We start from the raw sequence: 17,702 nt of genomic DNA on the forward strand, positions 1-17,702 counted from the left end.
GAAAAAAAACAACAACTGCAAAGGTACAAAATGATTTACAGAAACTCAAAGCAACTACAGAGAGATCCAAAATTACTTTAATGAGGCTCAAAGCTTGTGTCCAATAAGATATAAAATAATTTAGAGACACAAAAATGACAAAAAAGTGACTAAAAACAACTAAAAAGATGCAAACTGACAAATAGACACAAAATGGCCAGAAAGAGAAACAAATCACCACTATTCTTATTGTATATATTGTATATCCTATTCCTCTGTTCCCTGTCTCTCTTGCTGCATTGAGCATGTGTATGACAAAAGAATTTACCTCGGGATAAATAAAGTTCTTCTTATCTTATCTTACAAAACAAAAGATACAAATAAATGATTATAAACAGATGCAAAAAAGCAAAATGGCTGAAAGACACAAAACAACTAGAAAGAGTTACAAGTTACAAAGTGACACTACATGCACTCATAAATCTGGGTATTCTCTCCCATAATCCATCAAAAACTCCTTTCTGCCTTTTCTTTCTCTCACACAGTGAAACGGGACATTTACTCACCTGGAATGGAAGTTCCCAGCGCCACAAACACCACGGCGGTCACGGTGTCCCGCAGCCCCACAGTGCAGCCGAAATGTGATGCCAAATCCCCGATGATGGCGGTGAGGAGGCCGATGACGCTGATGGACACAAAGAAGCAGGCCCAGCCGTTCCAGTACTCTGTTGGCGGGACGCAGGCGAACAGAACCTTCCAGAAGACAGTGAGGAAATGCATGACGTAGTCATAACAAGATGGAAGGCGCTCCTCACGACCTTCCTCCTCGTCATCATCGCCATCACCTGGAAGAGCCAAACACACAGTGATATTTTTTACAGGTTACGAACAGCATGGAGATCATACTACTCAGAGTACTCAGGGGGTTTGGACCCAGTACGTGACCTGGGTTTACGCTGTCACGAGGAAGGTCTTTTTGATTCTGTAGGTGATGTGTGGGATTCATGTCCTGCCAGTTTCATGGCGTGGCAGGATATTAATCCCATAAATGTGCTGTTGCAGTCGTAGCTCTCTAACCCTGAAGTGACCAAACTATCTTAGCACCTTAAAGGACAGAGCGGCCTTTGACTTTTGTACAGGAGCACTTTAAAAAATCTTTATCAAACTTTTACTGGGTCCTTTATCTATTACATATTTCTTAAATGTTGAAATGTTAAAGAAATAAGCTTATTTGAACAGTCATCATCTCTTACTTCATACAAACCAGATTGTCCTTGTTTTTTGAAAAAAAAAAATCTTATATTTAACATAACAAAATACAATGAAAACAAAACCCATCATGGTAAAATCACATTTTTCATCATCCACTCCATAACAGGGGCTAATTCCTGTAAAAAGCTATGAAAAGTTGTAGAATTAGACAAATTAATGATATAGGAAACATTTTTATAATAGAAATTTCACAGCTACAGTGGGGCAAAAAAGTATTTAGTCAGCCACCGATTGTGCAAGTTCCCCCACTTAAAATGATGACAGAGGTCAGTAATTTGCACCAGAGGTACACTTCAACTGTGAGAGACAGAATGTGAAAAAAAAATCCATGAATTCACATGGTAGGATTTGTAAAGAATTTATTCGTAAATTAGGGTGGAAAATAAGTATTTGGTCACCTCAAACAAGGAAAATCTCTGGCTCTCACAGACCTGTAACGTCTTCTGTAAGAAGCTTTTCTGTCCCCCACTCGTTACCTGTATGAATGGCACCTGTTTGAACTCATCATCTGTATAAAAGACACCTGTCCACAGCCTCAAACAGTCAGACTCCAAACTCCGCCATGGCCAAGACCAAAGAGCTTTCGAAGGACACCAGGAAAAGTATTGTAGACCTGCACCAGACTGGGAAGAGTGAATCTACAATAGGCAAGCAGCTTGGTGTGAAAAAATCAACTGTGGGAGCAATCATCAGAAAATGGAAGACATACAAGACCACTGATAATCTCCCTCGATCTGGGGCTCCACGCAAGATCTCATCCCGTGGGGTCAAAATGATCATGAGAACGGTGAGCAAAGATCCCAGAACCACACGGGGGGACCTGGTGAATGACCTGCAGAGAGCTGGGACCAAAGTAACAAAGGTCACCATCAGTAACACACTACAACGGCAGGGAATCAAATCCCGCAGTGCCAGACGTGTTCCGCTGCTGAAGCCAGTGCATGTCCAGGCCCGTCTGAAGTTTGCCAGAGAGCACAGCAGAGGATTGGGAGAATGTCATGTGGTCAGATGAAACCAAAGTAGAACTTTTTGGTATAAACACCATACCTACTGTGAAGCATGGGGGTGGAAACATCATGCTATGGGGCTGTTTTTCTGCCAAGGGGACAGGACGACTGATCCGTGTTAAGGACAGAATGAATGGGGCCATGTATCGTGAGATTTTGAGCCAAAACCTCCTTCCATCAGTGAGAACTTTGAAGATGAAACGAGGCTGGGTCTTCCAACATGACAATGATCCAAAACACACCGCCCGGGCAACAAAGGAGTGGCTCCGTAAGAAGCATTTGAAAGTCCTGGAGTGGCCTAGCCAGTCTCCAGACCTCAACCCCATAGAAAATCTGTGGCGGGAGTTGAAAGTCCGTGTTGCTCGGCGACAGCCCCAAAACATCACTGCTCTCGAGAAGATCTGCATGGAGGAATGGGCCAAAATACCAGCTACTGTGTGTGCAAACCTGGTAAAGACCTATAGTAAACGTTTGACCTCTGTTATTGCCAACAAAGGTTATGTTACAAAGTATTGAGTTGTATTTTTGTTATTGACCAAATACTTATTTTCCACCCTGATTTACGAATAAATTCTTTACAAATCCTACCATGTGGATTCATGGATTTTTTTTTTTCACATTCTGTCTCTCACAGTTGAAGTGTACCTCTGGTGCAAATTACTGACCTCTGTCATCATTTTAAGTGGGGGAACTTGCACAATCGGTGGCTGACTAAATACTTTTTTGCCCCACTGTACACATAGAAATATGCTTCAAGGAATACAGTTAACTGACTGTCTGCAGAGATCTGTTACTTCCACTAGATGGTGGCCTTCACTTACAAATCTGACCTCCACCGACCCTTCGTGCCTGAAAAAGGCAGCTATTTAAAATATTAGACTTATTATTTTTCTTACACTACAGACTAGAAGCATGCTAATATATTTTACTGATTAGAGGAGCAGCTTACAGCAACATTTGGTGCTTTGTTTTTAGGGATTGAATTATGTCTAATTCAAGCATCTTTTTCTCATTTAGCATAATTTACCTGCGATGTTGTTACGGTTTTACATTTCAGTTAAATCACACTGTCACACAGAATTCAATGACAGACAGAGAGATTGGTGTTTCCATAAGAACAGATGACTCTATTTTCTTCAATGTGTTTTTTCTATACAACATTTACAGATCAATGCCTTTGGAAGTGACACAATAAAACAACAACATTACAAGCTAGCATGTTTTTGTACATGTGACATGCTGGAGATGCTTCTGAATCCAAGAAGAGGAAACGGCACACACTGGGCTACAGGGACCGGTAGAGGTGGGTGTAGGACTAGACAATAATGATGATTAAACACCTCAGCGACCCTGGGTAAGCTCTGCTGCTACCCTGCTCTCTCTGGCTAAGGGCAACGTCTCTGTGATGAATCAGCTGTTTATGTGCTTGAGAAGAGGAATGAATCTTTTCTTTTTTATCTGACTAATTTTTTGGGGTGAAGATACAATGTAACAATTGCACGCTGAGTACATACTGTGTGTAAAAATAGATGTAGCAACCAGGTCTGGAAAATAAAGCCTTTCTTTTAAATGAAATTCTTTTAAATCACCAGAAAGGTGGGAACTCTTGAGGTTGAAGAAAGGAGACTTGTACATGAGCTCCCTCACCTTCTTGATGCGTTTATGCTCTTAATTGGTAATTTTAGATGACAACAAAAAGAACATGAAGGTCATTTTGTAGCATTTGAGGATAGAGGATAAAGCAAAGTATGCTTCATCAAGGGATTTACAAGTCACCCACATATGAAGACGCAGTGTCACTTTGATTCTAACTCCGATCCACCCCTCCCTTAGCTGATGATGCCACAACGGTGACGTCACTGTATATCTTTTATATACAGTCTGTGATCCTGCTATAAGGCCCCGCCTTGGTAAAATCCCCCTTTTACCCACAACATTTGATCAGTCTTCTCCTTCAGTGAAATTCATCTGGCAGCTTTTAAACAGCCAATGTCAGTATCTTCTAAAGCAAAGCTGGGAAAACTCTGCATCTCATTATTAAAACAAAACACAAAGAGGGCAGACTTCATGTTGCCTGAGTGATTTTGAGTTCACTGTTTTGAGCACATTAAAAGGTGATTGGACATTTTTAACATGAGTTCTGGCTTAATGTGGAGATAGCTGTATTACAGCTGATCGTGCTCAACTCTGAACAGCTGTTGAGCTATAGCTGTGTTAAACATCCCTGTAAGCAGGAGCCCAGGGAGGGAACTTCCCCTCCTATCTATCTTTATTAAATCTTACTATTACCGACCAGGCTGGTAACCATTGAGCATCTTAACTGGGAGGAGTGATTTTCTGTGTATCCTACCAAGAGACTGTAACTTGGCTAAATTCTAGTCTAGACATCAAATGAAAACTTGTGCATACAAATCCGAGTTACCAAAACTGTCTTCCTGAAGAATCTTTAATAAACAGCAGACGATGCAAACAATCAGGTGTCGGTAGCTAACAAGGCTTTGTTCAGGCTGGCGTAACATTAATACCAGTCTGCTGGCTGGGTGAAAGCTCACTCATTCAGCAGCCTCCTTCTATCCTAATCCTGTGCTGTCTTATAGCTATACACACATTAGGCCAGACAGTGTACATGAATTACACCAGCATGAAGCAACATTACAGTAGCACTCCTATCTCTACTTGAACCTAGTATAGTAGTGGACTAATTAATAAAATTTGTCATGATGGGAAAATGACTGAATTCATTTAAACAGTACCAAAATCACAACACCACCTGTCTCGAGGAGCTTTATATTATGGAGATGACCAAGTTAAAGAGGCACTTGGAAAATATATGGTCCTTTTTTGTAGTTATGCCCATTTGGGTAATGACACGGTTTTGTAATTGTGTCTCTGTACACCTAATGGTGGATTTTAAAACATATAATCAAGATGTGACTGAAGTGCAAATGTGGGGCTTTAGTGTAAAAAAAGGGATCAACAGCTTTTCTTTTAGTTTCATTAGTTTGCAAAATGCTAAAACGTCAATTTAATTCATTATGAATCAAGTCGATGTGTCACAGCAGTCTGCGTGAGGGTGTGGATCATTTTTAAAGCACAGTAGGCTCTTTAATGGCACTTTTACAGATGGCCAAAATCAAAATCATTGTTACGTGTCTGCAGGCTGCATGTTTTCTTTCCCTCTCCTTTTGTTTGCCATTTTCTCAGGTACACAGACTGCAGGCTGGTGTCAATTTGGGGATTTCCAGCTAATTAGAGGAAGGAGGCTTTGATTGGACAAACCAGGAGTGCACACCTTGATAAGGAGACTCACGTGTGGCTGGGAGCAGATCTCTCTTCCTTGCTTAGAATTGTTTGGCACATGTGTAGAGTGCCGCTGGTGTATTTCATTTGTTTGAAGGTTGTGGTTTGAGTAAAGAGGAGTAGCTAAGTCTGGGGACGCCATACACCTACTCACATGGAGTCCTTTCTGTTAGAAACACTAGATAAGTAGGTTGGTGTCATCCATGTTTTTTTTGGCCCAACCTAACTGTCCCTTTCTCCCCCATATTTGTTGTATGAATTTTGGTTATTGTTTTTGTGAGAAAGCTGCCATTAAACTTGTTTCTGTTTATAAAACTTGTACCGAGTATCTGGAGTTGTTGTGTTACCCCCTCCTGCCCTCGAGGAGGCGTAACAATCCTAAACTTCAGATGATCCTCGGTCACACTCACAGCTTCTGCTTAGACTGGCTGACTGTGTCGTTAAAGGGGGGAGAGCGTCCATGTGACAGCTGTTTGTTCACTCTAGTAATGCGTCCACTGACAGACTCTCACAAACAGAGCTCACCTGCACTGACAGTGACCGCCTCCACAAACTGTTCCCTCCAGGAGTGTGTGCCGATAACCAGCGCCAAGTTGGTCTTCTTAATGAGCTTGTCAACAGTGCTCTGCCAATCACAAGCACAACACACTTCATTAGCAAGCAATTAAATCCAAGGATAGGTGACAAGAGTCACTCAGGTGAGATAGAGCTTGTTAGTCATGCTTTGTGCAGCTGAAGGGAAGAGGAGAAAAGTTTGAAAAATGAACTATTTAGGGGGCCTTCAAAAACTCACACACATGAGTTTACCTGTCAGGAGGACGGTTTTGGCTTAAAAGTGCAGCCGGCAGGTGGGACGGCTCTAATAAAAGATGCTCCTGCGCTGCGTTATAGGAAGTGTTAGGAGGAAGACTATTTCTGGGCATTTGATTCAGTTTTGACAGTTACAGTGTATGAAAAAAGGATTTGCCCGCTCGTTTGTATTTCAGATCATCAAACACAATGTAACATAAAGCTAGGCAAAGGAAACCTGAGTAAATGCAAAATGCAGTTTCTAAATGATTTCATTTATTAAGGGGAAAAGCTCTGCACTCTGATTTTCATACTAACATAAGGACAACCAACCAGATCCAGCTGATGGTTTACCTGCAAACTCTCACAGAAGCTGAACAGATGCATCATAAAGACGAGCTTTGTTTGTCTTTGTGATTTCTTACTTGCAAAGAATCACAACAGCAGATGTGGCACAGATTTCTTCATCCGATATAATCCCTGACACAACCCTCTCCCCAGGGTTTGTGTCTCCACCTGCTTTTGATCTCGGGACCTTTTGCATATTAGGTGATCGTGTTAACCACGACCACCTAAATTAAATGACACTGTATTTAGTTACGAGTTGCGTAAGCTTTCATGACATCTGTCATATATGAAGAGAGGCCGACAAAGACACCACGTCAGATATTTCACTCACTGCTGCACGTGTTACACATTTTTTTCTTTTTCCTTTTCAGATTATTTAATTTTCCATATAATGACACACCCATCATCAGTTCAATTCAGTTAGAGGAGCTGTGTGTAGACCTCGAAGCCAAAACGTCAACATCTGGGCATCGATGATAAAATTGTCTCTGTATGATTGAAGTACGTGCAGTTTGTCTGCAGCTGCACAAACACATGAGGTAAAAGCTCAGTGTGCTCGGTCGAGTTTGGAGCTGTGAAACTCACTTCAGCAATTTAACCAGCAAATACAAGAAGGAGCAGATGATACAGTGCAAACATGCACACCTCTCCCACTGTTTTACATACTTCACAGTGACTGCGTTATTCCTCAAGGTCACTCACACTATCCACTAATGATGAGCGACAAGTACAATTTTATTTGATCACAAGGGGTTGGTTTAATCAAGCGGAGGATGACGATCTGGTGTCTCAGTGGATGGTGTTTGATGTGATGATGGAATGATGGCTCTCCTCCGTCGGCTTTGTTGATGTTTGTTCAGCGCTCGTTCCTCGTGTAATTAATCCTCAAACAAATCCAAGCTTCTGCTCGCGTTTAATTGGCTTAGAGTGAGACTGGTGTTTGAGTCGTTCGTGTCCTTCGTTGAGCTGACCTTATCTGCTTTGACACATTTTGTGTTAATTAGATTCCAGATCATTCAGAGGAAAGCATAAAAGCAAACAAGGTGTATTTCAGCGACTGCTTATTGTGACATGTGTTATTCACTGCATTTAAGAAGGATTTTCATGATTTAAAACCTGTGAAACACCCACTGCTTACATAAGATGATAACAGGAATTAAGAGAACTTGTTGATGGTTAAATTATTTAATTTTGTGTATTTCACACAGACTCAGACCTGTAATACAATAAAAACCTCCTAGCAAAACAGAAAATGGTCCTTTCACATGAGTGACCTGATACGATTCCTTAATTAAACGTTCGTGAAGTGTAATTAAAAATGACGGATTATCATCCATCCAAATGGTCCTTCTGCATGTTTGTCACCAGTAAACTAATCTAATGTTATTGCTTGGAGCATGCAGGAGGCAGAGGGCTTATGTGGAGGTGGTGGCTGCTTTTATTTGCTTAAAATCCAACCTGAGCTCAGCCCAAAGCACCATGCAAATATCTGGACAGCTTGCAGAGGAAAGAAGCACACGGAGGATGCTTTGCAAACTCTAAGAGAGTCTGCATCCTCCGTGTGCCTCGACAGAGCTGCTATATTGAGGGCAACTCATGCATTTTCAATAATTTAAACCCACTTTAGACCGGCACACTGAGAGAGGGTTAAGACCGAGGTTTAACAATGTGAGAAAGAGCGTAAAGGTGGATTGCATAACTCTGCCAGGAGAGCACAGTTCCTTCTATTTAGCATTTGTTTTTGCCCTCAGAAATCAGTAAATTAACCTCTGTCTGCAGTGCAATGGAAATATCATGAGGTCAAAGAAAGATGTGAGGGAAAAGAGAGTCTCAGTGCACAGAAAATGCAACCTCTCTACTCTAAAGGCTTCTTTGTGATGTAACCGTAGATGCCTGCTGGGCTGATAACACCCTGAAGATTGTGACTCATGCGTGCATGCTCTCCCTGTGTCTGCATGTCCTCCAGCTTCCTTCCACAGATGAATAACGTGAATATTGGGTGATTGTAAATTGGCCGTAGGCATGAATGGTTGTGTCTCTCTCTCTCTGTGTTAGTGCAGCAGTAGACTGACAACTTCCATAGTGTACCCTGCTACTGGGCCTACAACAGCAGTGACGAGCTCCAGCACCCGAGAGACTCTGAACTGGTAAGAACTGGTTAAGAAAATGAATGAATGGATCACCATAATTAACATTTACATGGTAGAATTATCTCCGTTTCTTTCATAAATAAAAGGTCCAGCAGATGCTAAAGGTGGTAATAGAAAAGCACTGAGCCACCTGTCCTTATAAATAAACAGTTGCCATGCTTATATGGAATATGTGCATGGCATGAGGTGTGTGTATAAAAAAGTGAAATTCATCAAAGTAATAAAATACAGACATTATTAGTTCACTTGAAATTAAAATAGCACAAAATAAAATGTTATTTACTCGCTGGCTCTGGACCTGTGGTGGCTCTGACTCACTCCTCCCGCCTAAACCAATTCTTAGTCCTAAGCCACTAAACACAACCCAGTCAGAGGAGCTGTAGGGCGAGCTGCAAGTTTGTAGCGTTCCCTTTGAGGCTTTTCAAAGTTAAAACCATGCAAAGGGTCATACATACACTCACTACATACGCTGGCACGGCTGGCAGCCTTAACCCAATTTCCCTCGGGATGAATAAAGTATGATCAAATGATCACTGCCCTCATTTAGGAACTACAACCCAACTGCTATGAAAGACTGTTGGAGTTTGTATTGAGGCCACAGGAGGATAAGCACTTTCTTGGAAACACTGAGGTGTGCATTTAAACTTGTTGCAAGTCAGCTTAGGTTTGTTGCGTTTCTTCTAATAACACTACAAATCTAGTGTTACAAAACAAGCCCACATCCTATCACACTCTGTCCTCTGCAGCTCCCTCAAACAACGTGCTGAGCTCTGCTTTATCCCAAATGGAGTTTCTATGCTGCTTCTTCTCCTTTCTTTGTTTTTAACTGCAATAAATAAATCAAGTGGAGTGATAAACGTTAAAGCTGCTGTGGGGCAATAATCAATAAGTCATCAATGTATTAAATTTTAACACATTCAATAACTTCAATAAAAAAAAGACATGCAGCAATAAAATTCTTTTTACTGCACAGAGAGGACAACGGTGTGACAGAGGAAGAAGAGAAGATGAATCATCACCTTGAACTCATACGACTCTTCAATGACCACCTCCAGTCGGCTGTGCTCTCCCAGGATGGGCTTCCCCATCTCTGCTATCCTCCGAGCCTCCTCCTCCTCAGCAGTCATCTGCCCCTCTGTCCCCTCTGTGGAAGATGGATGTGAAGGAAAGAGAAGGGACGGCACAGTGAGACTGGCCTGAAACTAAGAAACTTGTAATGGTACTTCCACAATGAAGTGTTTTATTTTAAGGAGCATTTGTGCGCATCACCATGAGCCTGAAATACGAGTCTTTATGTGTACGTGACAGATACCTGCGTATGTGTCGCTCTATGGAGACAAAGGGTGGGTGGCAGAATATTTGTACCATATGTTCAGAGAAATACTAAAATAAAAAAATAATTTAAGGCATAAGCATGTCACATTATGTGAGTCAGTCTAAGGGATTTACATAAGAGTCATTCAATTCATATTTGATCAGAGTGGATTTTTTTAAAAACTGAAAACCCCAAAAGATTTCACTTTTGTCAGTTTTAGTTTCATTATTATCATAATCAAAATGATCATCTTCACCATCATAGATGTGGTGATTTAAGCTGCAGTGTTTCCAATTTTACTTACAATAAATAAACAACCTGGTTAACTCAAATTTTCTACCAGCATTAAAACCAGACCAACTGGGGCATAAATGTTTTTCAAACAGGTTAGGGTATGTTTCGGGTGGGGCTTGTACGGCTTAAAGTCAGTAATTCAAGTCAGTTTTAAAATGTTGATACCACAAACAGGTTGACTTGGTTTAAGTGGCAGGCAATAAACAGAATGGAACACACTGAAATGTGTTGAAATCACTGATTTGTTAGTGAATCCATTTCCGTCCTGGAGGAGTTTACTGTACATTTTTTCTTATGAAATTTAAGTTAATGACACTCTTTGTGGAAAACAGTGTTGCTTATGTAAACTATATTTCTGAAAAAATAAAATTGGCCCATGAAACCCACATATTGAAACTTAAACCAACAGTTTTGGACTCAAAGATTTATTTTCCTGTGACCCAGAGCAATTTTTTTTTAAAATTTTGCATAATAAATGACTTAAACAAATAAAATTTATAACTGCACAAATCGACTCACTGTGCCTTTGTTATTAAAAAAAAATAAATCAGTGTTAACAAATGGAAAAATAGTTATGTGAGGCCTTCCTCTTAACCAAGCAACATTGTTGCTTATGACTTATGAGGGGAGGAGCTAAAGCAGCTTGTTTGAGACTGTGGATAAGCCGAGGCTGCAGTATAGCCCTTCAGTTTAAGGATCATCATGAACTTTGACTCATGAAAAGCTTCTCCAGTGGAGTCTGATAATAAAACTAAGCAGCTGAAAATGAGCATAAACAGCCAACTTTAAGCCAAAACAACTCTAACATTTTTCTATGGCATAAATTCAGCTGGCTGAAACAATGCAAAATGCTAATAAGCTAAACCGTGTGCTTTATATACACACCTGCTTCAATCTGTGAGAGAAAACACTAAAGAGCTTGCAGAAAGAGTTCATTTACGCTGACATATGGCTCAGTTTGGTTTACTGATCAACTGCCAACAGAGTGGCAACGGCAGCTACACCAACCAGAGTTCATCTTGGAGAAATAACCGAGAGCCAATCAGGGTTTGTATTACAGCCAACAATATTTTCCTTACACTAGAGACAGGTAGTAGCTGTCTGGGGGTTCACAGAGAGCTTGAGTTTAAGGCTCATTGTGTTTCGAGCGGGATTTACTCGCGTGGCCTTTCTGCTCAGAGAAAAGAAGAAAGGAAAGAGACGAGGATTAGACCTCCCCTCTCCACTTTATGGTGTATACATCTAATTCCAAAAAGGCTGAGAGTGCAAAGCAGCATATGGCAGTATTCACTGGCACTATTTCAAGCTGTCATAAACACCGACGCACACACACACACACACTCGGCTTGTGTGACTTCTCTTAGCTTTAAGGTACTTCTCTGAGCACAAACATATTTACCTCAGGGAAGGAGCTCTGCCTCCCCCTCTGTGACAGTCGATGGAGTTGAATGAGAAATTACCTTCAGGTCAACAAGTGTCATTGTAAACCACTTCTACTGGAGAGCTTCCTGCACTCAGGGCACTTTTCCTCAGTCTATGAGCATCTCATTCATGCTTTTTCTGCCTCTAATAGTCGGTCATTTGAGGTTAAAGCTGCTCAGTTGCTTTGATAGCAAGTTTGACAGGAAGTATACTCTAAACTCTGGAAGGTTTAGTTAATGGAAAAATGTTATGGCTGTCTGTTTGTTTACTGCTGGCAGAGCTGAGCATTGATTTTTGATTTTTAACTGTCTGTGTTGATCATAAACTTAAAAGAGCTCCTGAAATGAAAATGTGGGAGGACTGCGATTTTGATTTGACATATATTTAATTAAATGTGATCTGACATTTATTGGTAACTGGGTAAGCTCTTTTTGTGGAGCTATTTCTTTTAATAAAACGCTTATATAGATTTTTACTTATTGAGCTACGTGATTTTATGTTGCTTTATTTTTTTGTACTTGTTAGACTGTTTTCTTTTTACGTTATTGAGCTTTTTGAGCTGTTCTATGTTATTATACTTCCCAAGATGGGATTTAACAAAAGTATATCTCACCTCATCTTCTTTCCTTTCCTTTAGCATTATGGATATCATGTAAGACAGCATTTTATTTTAATATAAACAGTTTTGCTTTTTTAAGCTTTCCACACGTGAAACTCCAGAACAATAAGCTGTGTATATAATATAGTATTAATATTCATAATATTCTTGACTTAGAAAGGCCACAAACACTCTGACAAATCTGTACAAACCACCAAGTGTTGATTTTTTTGTGAGTCTTTATTCACAAGCTGCTCACAGCTCTGCTGTGGTCCAGATGCAAACAGGGGGCTATAACAACTTTGCTGTATCTAGAATATAAAAATCATCTGGAATAATTATTGCATTTATGAGTGATTAAAATTGTTAAATTAAAAATTGGAAACTCTTTAAATTAAAATTTCAGATGGGATCATGGGTTTGAAGCTGAAAATCAAAGGGGTGATGTTGGGTGGATATGCCAAACTGTGGAGTGGAAGTGAGTGTCCTCAGGGCGAGGAGCAGAATGGACATGTAGGTGAATTGAACTGAAGTGATGAAGAGGTGTTGGGTAGATTTGTTGTAAGGAGAAATGTGGAAGAACAGATATATGGTTGCTACCAGGACGAAAGGACTGTGGTGAACACCGACTTCAAGAAGAGGCAGGAGCGCAGGGTGGCATAATGGCGGAGAAGGTGCACATAGGTGGATGCAAGCTGGTGTCAGAGGAGAATGCAGCTTGGCAGTCTGTAGGATGACTTTGGAAATTAAGGAGATGATGAATGGTGGAAGCTGAAGAAGGAAGAATGTTGCACAGAGTTCAGGGAGGAGTTGAGGCAGACCGAGTGGTAGGAAGAGTCAGTAGATAACTGAGAAAGCACAGCTGTAGGAAAAGTCCCAAGATTTGGTATTTGGTTTATCCTTTGGATAAAGGAAAGAGGGTAGGAAGACTTGGTGGCGAAACAAGGAAGTATAGGACAACATTCAAAGGAAGAAGTTGGATAGTCAGGATGGAGAAAATAGACAGGAGTACCGAGGGCCTAGCTGGCAAAGAAAAAGACTTACAGTGAGTTATATGTAAGGCTAAGGAAGGAGAAAGGGACTTGCATTGATTAGCCAGGCAGAGAGATTAAGCTGGAAAGGATGTGCAGCTGGTTGGGGAGATTAAGGAAACAGATGGAAATGTAGTAATGAGTGACGAGTGTGGAAGGAGTACTCTGAGTAGCTGATAAGTAAAGAAAATGAGAGAGAGAAGGACGGATGAAGGACAGTTAGTGGATCAGGAAGTGTAGAGGATTAGCACGCAGGAAGTGAGAGCAGCTATGGAGAGGATGTGGAAGTGTGCAATGAGCACTGGTTAAGGTGACATACCTTTAGAGGTATGGAGATGTCTAGGTGAGAGAGCAGTGGACTTAACCAGATTGTTTAACACAATCTTGGAGAGTGACATGCCTGCAGAATGGAGAACAAGTGTTGGAGAAGAGGTGGAGTAACTACAGAGGGATAATGGTGATAAGCATGAAGCTATGGTAAAGAGCCGTTGAAGCTAGGTTAAGAAGAAAGGTGGAGATCAGTGAGCAGAATGGCTTGATACTGAGAAAGAGATCTACAGAGGCAATATTTGGTTGGAGAGAGCGGATGGAGAAGTATAGAGAAGGTCAGAAGGAGCTTCACTGTGTCTTTGTGGATCTACAGAATGCCTATGATAGGGTGCTGAGAGAGAAACTGTGGTACTCTGGCTCCGAGCTCCTTCTTGTCTGCAGTGGTAAAGAACATGGTGACTGACGAGAGTCTCTGTGGATTATGATGGTTGGAAACGACATTGTGATCTGTAGGGAGAGCAGGAAGCATGTGGAAGCGAGCCTGGAAATGTGGAGGTATGCTCTGGAGAGAAGGGGAATAAAAATCAGCAGAAGCAAAACAAGATATATGTGTTCGAATAAGAGGGAGGCAGATGGAAAATTAAACATGCAAGGAGCAGTGCCAGTGAAGGGAGATGGGCTTAAATACCTGGAGTCAACCATACAAAGCAAGAGATGTGAAGAAGAGAATGGAGACAGGATGAAGAGTGTGGAGACGAGTGTCCAGGGGGCAAGGATAGTAGTAAGTGTGTAAGGAAATGATGGTTTGGAGACGGTGGCGGTAACAAAAAGACAGGAGGTGGAGGTGGAGGTGGCACAGACGAAGACCATAAGGTTTTGATTGGGAGTGAGCAGAATGGACAAGATCAGAAAAGTTAGCAAAGTTGGAGAGGAAGGGCTAAGATGATTTGGACATGTGCAGAGGAGTAACGAAACGCTACGACCAGATGAACAGAATCAACTTTTGGGGACAGTGGATATATTGGGCAAAGGATTTTAAAGATGGAGCTGCCGAGCAGGAGGAAAAGAAGAAGACGACAAAGAAGATTCATGCAGAGGCTTGGTGTGACAGAGGAGCATGCTAGCGATAGAGTGAGATGATCCTTGTGGCGACCCTAAAAGGGGGTAGCTGAAAGAAGAAGACAGCAAATGCAGCCTTTATCCCTTTTTCTCCTGCTTGAGTGCTGCTTAACCTTCCTCTGTTGGTTTCGAGGACATGTCTACAATCATCAGTTAAGTTGTGTTTCCTCCGAGGTAGAAGTCAAAAATCCATGTTAGTGATTTCAGTTAGCAGAAGTGAGACTTAGCAGACAGCAAAGTGATGCTTGTCAGGGTTACCAGCCCCATAACTCCAGTGTCCAGACTACTCTACAAATCCTCTGGCTCTGCTCTGTGGATATATAGAAATTCAGTGATGTTTTCAAACTTTACTGATTAAAAACTTCAGAAACAGTGTCACAAAAAGTCTATGTGTCAACATGGATGAGTTTTATATGTGCATGTTAAGCTGCTGACAGCAGTGCAGAAGTGAGGCATTTGATATTAGGTTATTTTTCTCCTTCCTCCTTGAGGCAGAATCAGCAGGAAGCCAGAAGAGCAAACAGAATGATGGAGCGCTGAGTCAGACCGAATTTATTATCGTCTCGCTCCAAATATGTTCATGCCTCGGTGTGGGTTAAAATACCATTTTTAAATGTCAACCTTTGCTGGAGAGCTGACGTAAAAGTGAATCATCAGTGACTCTGATAATTGAATACCTTTACCAGTTGTTATTAAAAGATCAATGTTCTTTCTCTTTTTCCCCATTAAAAAACCTTTAAAAGGCTTTAGAAAAATTATATATATCTATAATTGCTTCACTTCATTTCATTCATTATTCCACAAAATAATCAACATATTGACTGAGCATGAAAAACTGTGGCTCGACTCAGACGTCCTGACAGTTTGAAGCAGAGGAACTAATCAGATGGTCTTACCTTGGTTGAGCAGCAGAGCTGTGAAGCAAACAGAGAGGAGGGCATGTGGACAAGAAAAGAAGAGCAGTAAGTACCAGCGAACATTCAGGAGGGAAAGCACAATCAAAACAAAACTCCACAATGAAAGCGCAAACCTGATCTCACAAGTGAGTCAATATTAACAGTTCAGTAAAACCTTTTTGTCTTTACAGTAAAACTCGAGTGCCTTCAGCAACGATCTCGTTTCTTACTCGTCTGTCTTTCAGCTGTTAGTGTTTTGTCCAAGTTAATAACACAAAGGACAGTCTGAAAATCATCTGAAGTTTAAAGGAAATGTCCCGTCTCCACGTTACACAGAGAAAAGCAGGGTTTGTGTGTCGATGGATGAAAGATGAATGGCTGTCTCCCTGAAGACGTGTGTCTCTGTGTTCCTAAGATAAGATGAAATTTTATCGATCCTTGTGAGGAGAGTGGGTCAAACAAAACAAACAAACAAGTAAAAGACAAGAAAAAAAGGAAAAGAAAAGACAAAAAAATATACACAAATAATGTGCCGCTGTCCACCTGTTCATCTGGGACAAATAAAGCCCAGCTGCAGTCTGAGCTGCTGTAAAGCCTCTTCTGTGAATTTACTGAAGAGGTGTAACTTAGTTTTGTGACTGAAAGGCTGAAAGCTTTGAAATGCGAAAAACATAACAGCTGTTTTAAAGTCATGGTCATCTTTGAGATCATATTCAGACTCCTTCATTCATTCAGCTCAGTAGCTGCTATTTACCACGCTCCCTTCAGACCATGCACACTGTGCGCTCTGTCATTTCATCACACACCTCAACCTTAGACAGAAAGCAAACATTCAATTCTGTTTTTGCGCCTCCGCATTAGAGCACTTTTCTGCAGATTTCACAAGAAGAGTCCAGTTTGTGATCCCGGTGACAGGAAGACCAGGAGCCTGCTCGTCATTTTTGACAATCAGAGCGTTGTGAACCATGAATTCATCCCCCAGGGTGAGACTGTCAACATGAACATCCTGTGGCATTTGTGTGACAGCGTTCAGCAGAAAACCTGAGTGGCTCAGAGCACGCTAAAATAAATAAATAAATAAATAATATATATATACACATTTTGCAATACCAACATGCAACACCTCACAAAAATGGAACAAAATAGAAAAGGTTGATGGATGATCTCTTTGACACTCATAGAAGACTCTGCCTAAAAGAATATGTACAAGTGGACCTGGTGAGACTTCTAAGGAGAGATCTAAAAATAGCAGCTTTGCTGAAAACTGTAAGAAGGTATGGATAGGAGTATGAAGACTCATCGCTGCGGAACAGACCCAACAATAAAATCCTCTGTTTCAGGGTGCTGCATATTTTTTTTTAAATCTGAATGTAAAAATGTATACATTTCATTTTTATACAAGCTTGTTTAAGGCAAACTCTTAAACAAGCTTCATGAATGCAAAGCTGTGAAACTGCTTTAAATGTTTAAAGTCAGAAGAGAAATTCAGCGCCAGCTTTGTGAAAGCAAACATTTGCAGTACTTTGATACCTCTGCAGCTGCGTTTTAACGAGTATGAAACACGCCAAGGTTCAGTACTCAGCCCCGTCTATGATGTCTTGTAAATACAAAGCAAACATTTCTACACTGAATAACCGTCAACTAGCGCTTCTTTCAAATGTCACGGTTAAAAAAACAATTCTGGAAAGAAAGTTGAGTCTCAAAACACATGACTCACTCTCAAACTTGTGCATCACGGAGCAACTAATGAGACAAAATTTAGACGTAAATATTATTTGCATATAAAAAGACCCTCTGATAATACGAGTCTGTGTATGTGGAGCATATTCTCTTTGAATTTCATTTATACTTCTCACTTTGTAACCTGGTGAGGGACCAGACAAAGAGCGATTCATAAGACCCTTATGAAAAG

At 40.9% G+C, this 17,702-nt stretch overlaps 1 protein-coding gene across 1 annotated transcript in view; it reads right to left on the reverse strand.

The window, feature by feature from the left end:
* slc8a2b (solute carrier family 8 member 2b) overlaps positions 1–17,702 on the reverse strand; it is a 199,520-nt gene that overhangs the window by 2,942 nt on the left and 178,876 nt on the right. The window contains exons 14-17 of the mRNA XM_042227025.1: positions 15,791–15,808; positions 9,865–9,989; positions 6,084–6,183; positions 546–824 (exon numbers count right to left, since the gene is read on the reverse strand). Coding sequence (XP_042082959.1) covers positions 546–824; positions 6,084–6,183; positions 9,865–9,989; positions 15,791–15,808 — 522 coding nt within the window. The remainder of the gene's footprint in view (positions 1–545; positions 825–6,083; positions 6,184–9,864; positions 9,990–15,790; positions 15,809–17,702) is intronic.

Source organism: Haplochromis burtoni, unplaced genomic scaffold, assembly GCF_018398535.1.
Source record: "Haplochromis burtoni strain Fernald_Lab_line unplaced genomic scaffold, NCSU_Asbu1 Contig_238, whole genome shotgun sequence".
NCBI lineage: Eukaryota > Metazoa > Chordata > Actinopteri > Cichliformes > Cichlidae > Haplochromis > Haplochromis burtoni.